General features: G+C 38.2%; 1 protein-coding gene and 1 pseudogene across 1 annotated transcript; both read left to right on the top strand.

The window, feature by feature from the left end:
* Nucleotides 1-103: 103 nt before the first annotated feature.
* On the top strand, nt 104-1130 carry LOC115227766. Its single transcript, XM_036498735.1, has one exon. The coding sequence runs from the start codon at nt 307-309 to the stop codon at nt 934-936; it is 630 nt and encodes a 209-aa protein (XP_036354628.1). The 5' UTR covers nt 104-306; the 3' UTR covers nt 937-1130.
* On the top strand, nt 955-1789 carry LOC118760852 (annotated as a pseudogene).
* The last annotated feature ends 4936 nt before the right edge of the window (nt 1790-6725 follow it).

Genomic DNA, 6725 nt, shown 5'->3' with positions numbered 1-6725 from the left:
AAGAACAATCAATGTTACTCCCCAAAGTGGAGTCCGCGCCTGTGGTCTACCAAGATGTATATTTCTCCCTTTAAAAGCACAGCTAAAATCTGACCAGCCGAGATATGTGGGAAAAGAGGTGAAGAAAGTGGAGTACAACCCCACATACGCAGAACTATTCGACCCAATTCAGGGACCGGAGACCCCCAATCTGACAAACCAGAAACGAGCCCCCAAAAACATATTAAACGCCTACGTAGAACCCTGCTTTGTAGACGAATTCAGTTTCGACAATCAGAGACTGACATATCACACAATGAGTATGTCATGGCCTCACCCACAGGACATGCCGTCGACCCCGCGGACGGATGCACGAAGGTGGGGAAGACGTGGATGGACGTGGACTACTACCAACTCAAGTCTATCAACAACAAGCGAAAGAGACTGAGGAATGACGACGCCGGGGATATTGAGGGGTTTATGGGGCCTTGGGCTCCCTTCGAGGGGGAGGAGGCAGTGAGTCGACCCAATCAGGACCAACTGAAAGAACTAAACGAAATTGTGGCGAAAAGGAATGCAAAGAAGGGGAATGCCCCTCTGGAGACCAATTACGACGTGAAGAGTGTTCTCCACGGTAGGATTCTGTGTTATTGCAGTGACGGAGACGGTGGATTACATGGGCAGGTCTTTTATCAACACTCCCATCGACGCGGGAATCAATCTCCAGACGGACTATGTCCCGACCAAGTGTTATACTCCCAAGAAACTGATTCACACTTGGAGTGGACACACCAAGCAGATCATGACTATGAAATGGTTCCCCAATTCTGCCCACCTTCTCCTTTCATGTGGAATGGACGCAGTTGTGAAGGTCGGCTGTGTGTGGTATTTAGATTTGGGAAGTCTATGGGAAGAGGAGGTGTATTCAGAGTTACTACGGACACCATAATGCGGTGAGGGATGTTTGCTTCAACAATGCCGGGGACCGTTTTTTGAGTGCTGGGTACGATCGGAACATTCGTATGTGGGACACGGAAACTGGCCAGTCGATCGTCCGATTTAACAACAAGAATATTCCCTACTGTGTCAAGTTCAATCCAGACAACGACAAACAACACTTTTTCCTCACAGGCACGTCTAGTAAGAAGATCCTCTGCGTGAGTGGTTTGTGTGACGGGGCAGTGGGATACTCGGTGTGCTGAGATCACGCAGGAGTACGACCGACATCTCAATGCTATCAATTCCATCACATTCGTCGACAACAACCGACGATTTGTCTCCACTTCAGACGACAAGAGCATTCGAATCTGGGAATGGTACGCCTCCTTTCCCATTCTAGGAATATTCCCGTGGACTTTAAACACATTGCTGACCCACAGCTTCACTCAATGCCCACCACCGCCCATTCTTCTAATGGTTGTTCCTTTTATTTATTTGTAGGTAAGTGGATGCTTCTCCAGTCGCTCGACAACAAAATATATGTTATGAACATATTGAACAGATTCCGGATTATGTGGAAGAAGACGTTTTCTGGACATATCGTTAGTCGTCCTTTTTATTTTTAGGTCTCTGGTTACGCCTGTGGTTTGGACTTTTCTCCGGACAACAAGTTTTCTTATTTTGTCAGTTTAGTTTTGTCATTTCTGGCGATGCCGATGGTCGCTGCTTTGCTTGGGATTTCAAGACTGGTCGTCAGGTGCTGCGTTTCAAAGCGCATGACGGAATCTGCATTTGCGTGCGGTGGCACCCTCGTGAGACTTCCAAGATTGCTACCTGTGGGTGGGATAATGTTATCAAACTGTGGGACTGATTTTAGTCGTATTTGATTTTTAGTTCATTGCTTTATATCTTCTGAGTAGGCACAATTCAATATTCTTGTTAGTTCGGCCAGGAAATCATAATTAAGTTGTCTATGAGTCTAATAATTTCAAAGTTGGATTATTCATCGTGATAATTTCTATTCGTGATTTTCATTTACTCGATTCAATAAGCAGTTTTCTCGATTTTTGATATCCCCTCGGGGAAGTGTTGTAAGCAAAATGTACGACAGTAAATAATCATTAACTGGCTGCGTCATAAATATCGACTTTAGTCTAAGAAAAAATGTTAGTAAAACAAAAAAAGTTTTATTCAAAAGTGGTTTAGCGGTGATTAATGAAGTGTAGAATGCTAAAAATGTAATTAATAAATCGTGGAATCGTCACTGATTTTCGAAAAGCTTAAAAACAGACGAGGGAGGAGATCGGCCAGAAGGAACATTTTTGAGACAACGCCGAATGGGAGGAGTCTCTGGCAAGGTATTCACCTCGTTGGTAGTGTTGGGGGAAGTCTCTGGCAGGATATTCACCTCGTTGGTAGTATTGGTAGGAGAGTGAGACATTGGACTGAGGAAAATAGGAAGTGTGGCCGACTTTACAATCTTGAGTTGAGGATTGATGACCAATTTTTTGGGGTTGGATAAGTTCTTTTTGATATTTAGGTTCTCTGATGTCTTTTCCTTTTCAATATTTTCATACTTCTTTAAAAGATCAGAAACGGGCGACATTGAGAATGCTACAGTCCAAATATTGTGAATAATTTATTTATTAATAATATTCCACATAATTATATATTCTACATAAATTATTAACAATGGTCTAAATAAATTATATTATCGGTATATTACATTAATTTTTGGGTATTTTAAAATTGATCTGTTCATTTAAATTACTCTTTTTAAATTGATAATTATATAATTTAATTGATATATTAAAGCAGAATATTTGTTATAATTCTAGTGATGCTCAAATCTCCGAATAAGCGACTTGTCGTCAAAGTCGTAATCATTGGCGACATGGGGTATATCTCTGTCTGATGTGGGCAGTGTCGGTAAAACGTCCCTCATGCAGAAGTACGTCTGTAGATCATTTTCCACTGTCTACAAGCCGACCATCGGCGCCGACTTTTCTACAAAAACGGTGAATGTCGACGGGCTGGAAGTCTCAATGCAGGCGACATGAGTTGGTTAATGATAGATGTGGGACACTGCCGGACAAGAAAAACAGCACAGCATTGGCAACTCGTACTATCGAGGAGCCGACTGCTGCATTCTTGTTTATGATGTGACATGTCCCGATTCCTTTCGGTCGTTGAATGGGTGGAGGGATCGGTTTCATGCAATGTCCAACCTTCCAAATCCCGCCTCCTTTCCTTTTGTGGTACTCGGCAACAAGTCCGATTTGCCTGATCACCAAGTAAGAATTGCGATAATTTCGGGCTTTGGTAAAACAAGCCGAGTCCTGGTGTCAGCAAATTGCCAAGATTCCCCATTTTCTGGTTTCGGCTAAGAATTCGGTGAATGTGGAAGAGGCGTTCTACGAGGTGGCTCAGCAGGCCTCGAAACATGCAAATGTTTGCTGTGCCCTCGACCAAGACGGATTCGAAAGCTCGTCGCAGCATTTGGACTTGTCCAAAAAGAATAGTCGTTCTTGTTGCTGGTGACATTATCCTTTAATATTATTCTATTCTTGCTTTTTATTTCCTCCATTAAATGTTGTGCATAAATTCTGGTTTTAATGGTCTAAAATGTGAGTTTTCTTTATTCTTATTTACCGGAAATTCGATGTAATTAGCCCAAATTAGTACAATATTGCTTGAGAGACTATGACATCATTAGGCTGTGGTTTTTTGCCAATTTAGACTCCGAAACTTGCAAGTAGGCTGGTGCGGGTAAAACCGTCACTAGTAAACCGCGAATTGAGATGGTATATTAAGGAGTTAATTTGAAACAGTATCACACAGAGAAGCCAAAGAGAAGTTGAACGAAATTACGACAGCTTCAAAGATATTGCTTTGAAGGAGTTTGCTTTAAACTAAATAAGATAAACGCGCTTCTGAAAGTCCGTTCCGGTTAGAGGGTGCCTCACTACTAGGGGGCAAACGAAAGACAAACAGCCAACCAGAGTTGAATTCTGAATGAACAGCGATCTTTACCGATGAGCAAGAGAAATGTGTTTATCATCGTGCTAGCGAATGGATATAGAATTAAGACAACGGGAAAGAAAGAGAATAATTTGAACCAGGAGCTAGAAACGTTGGAAGCAGAGTTTTTTTTCTTTTGGTTTAGCTATGTAAATCTCCTGTAAAACCATCTTTAATAATCTTTCTGATTTCATAAAATCGAAATATGTAAAAAGTTGCGCTTTTTGATTATAAACACATTCAAGAGCCTTTTAAACACGAAGGTACAAAAATAAGTTTGATATAAACTCGTACCTGACTTCTTGGAATAAATATTTAGTGGAATAGAAAATGAAATCAGATTTTTATTAATAATTTTAAAATCTTGCATTTTGTTTAAACTTTCTCTCTAGATTTTTCAAAAAGTCTAAAACGTATTCTTATTATTTTAAATATACAATTCCGAACGGTCTGATTTAAAATACAGAATTTTTAAATTTGTGAGGAAACTCGATGTAAAATCTGTAAATAGGTAGTCATCAGAGCACAAAATATGTAACAGCTAATGGAACTTTTCACATTCTGTGAAAACTAATTATCATACAGGAAATCTCATCAAATAAGACAGTCCCGTTCTCTGATTACATACGTTTATAATTAATAATAACTCATTTTTTATTGAAATTAGTCAGATATTTCATTCTATTTATGAGATAGTGCGATGGAGCAATGTAATCTGCTTTGTCCTCCTGTTTAGAATCCAAAATAACTGGTCTGTATGATGGGTGGGCAGTTATCTTCAATCCAATTACTGATAAACTGCACATTTCTCGAAACGGATAATTAAATATGTGATAGCCGTTTCTAAATTGCCTTATTTTGCCAGCTGGCGCACTTTTACACCCAAAATAACTATTTCCATCCACAAACCTACCAAGTCTAGCATTCTGAACATGTGTCGACAAAGCAGACAAATAAAATGGCTCAGGAGTTGAGATTTTACTTATTTCTTTCATTTTGGCACTTTTAATTCTGTTTATTTTTGGTTTGGTTGAAATATTATTTCTTGGAGTTTGAGTTGCAGATTTACAACTTTGAATTGGAGAATATTTTCTCACAAATAAAGTTTCGCATGGTTTGGTGCCTGTCACAGACTCATTATGTTCGAATATTTTATTCGAATTATTTTTCTTATCATTTGTCATTTTCCTGGAATCCTTCGTGATATCTAATTTTTCTTTGTAAGGTTTAATTCCCTTTACAAACTCATTCGAAAAAAATTCAAATGCCCCATCAGAATTAGTTTTGGTTGTATTTTGTATTTTTTCATTATCCTTCTTGTTCTTTAATTCTTTATCGTATGGTTTAATGCTCTTTACATATTCATCAGATAAAGGTTCAAATATCTCATCTAAATTATTTTTATTGTTTACTATTTATTTTACCTTGATGTTTCTTGTTATATGTTGAATTTGCCTCTCTTTTTACGATTTTTAAATTATTTTCCGATAAAATGGGAGTGCTCTGATGGATTTGAGGGTCATAAACTGGTCTTTGGAATTTATTTGGATTATTTAGAGTTTTAATCTGATTCGGTTTTTCAGTAAAATCATTTTCTGGAGTTGTGACGTAACTTAACTCGTTTTTAAAATTTGAGATGCATAGTTTTGGTTCTAATTCATTTTTTACAAACTCGGGACTCAATCTCGAGTTTATAGTCTTGTTAGATATTTGTGCAAATTCCGCCATATTTTTAGAATCGTATTTCATTTGTACCTCAAAATCTTCCCCAGAACTCTCATCAGGTGATAAAACTTTCAACTTCTGCCTTGAGTGGTCCAATTTGTTTATCACTTTTAATAAAGTTGGCTCAATTTGTTCTTCAGATAAATATTTATGTTTTGAGGATTCGGTTTCCTCCTCAATATACATTTTATTTTCATTCGATAAAACATATTCATTTTCCTCTTTGATTAGAAAAATTGCAGTGTCCGTTGCAGTTTTATCAGGTTTAGGGGATACCATTTTATTTATACCAAATCTTTTGAAAATAATTTCGTTTAGCTCAGTATCAGAGGAGGACGATCCGGGATCATAGTTAGGTTCTTCGTGTTTATTAAGTAATTCCCTGCTGTTGAGTACTATAGGTAGTTTCTTGATGTTCTGGAGGTCAGCTACGACTACAAGCATCATCAGCCGTCCATCGTTGGTACCTACTAGTACAGTTCTAATAATTTTATAAATGAATCTAGTTTGCAAACCTGTCGTCGGCCGAAACAAAAATATCGGTTCCAAAAGCCCCAATGTTGCACTGACCGCAGATCTTTCCATCATTTGTGTTTAATAAAAGCAAAATATTGTTGGATTTGTCGAACATGACAATATATTGGCCGTCTAGGACTAGTCTAATATGCTTGTTGTCGACATCAGGAATATCTAACTTCCTTATCAACGTCCCGCCCATCACATCATACAACTAGGATGTTTCAGAAAGAGAAACTATGAGATCTTCTGTGATAGCAATATTCCATTTTTGGGATATTTTGACTGTCTCAAGATTTACCTGTGGCTCCAAAAATCTTTTGACAACGTTGACCACAATTTGGTTGTTAGAATTAAACATAACCAGAGACATTGGATATGTGTCTGATTTGGAGATAGTTCCGTGTTTATCGTAATTAAATCTAAAGTTTAGAGTGTATAATAACAGATTTCTAGTCTTTGCAAGTATCATAGCAACTTTATCACCGTCAGCCTTTCTAAAATCTACAGGTTTGTAATTTCCATGCAATTGCAAAGTGAACTGC

Source organism: Octopus sinensis, unplaced genomic scaffold (assembly GCF_006345805.1).
Source record: "Octopus sinensis unplaced genomic scaffold, ASM634580v1 Contig07101, whole genome shotgun sequence".
In the NCBI taxonomy this organism is placed as follows: domain Eukaryota; kingdom Metazoa; phylum Mollusca; class Cephalopoda; order Octopoda; family Octopodidae; genus Octopus; species Octopus sinensis.
This window is presented reverse-complemented; position numbering and strand designations above follow the sequence as displayed.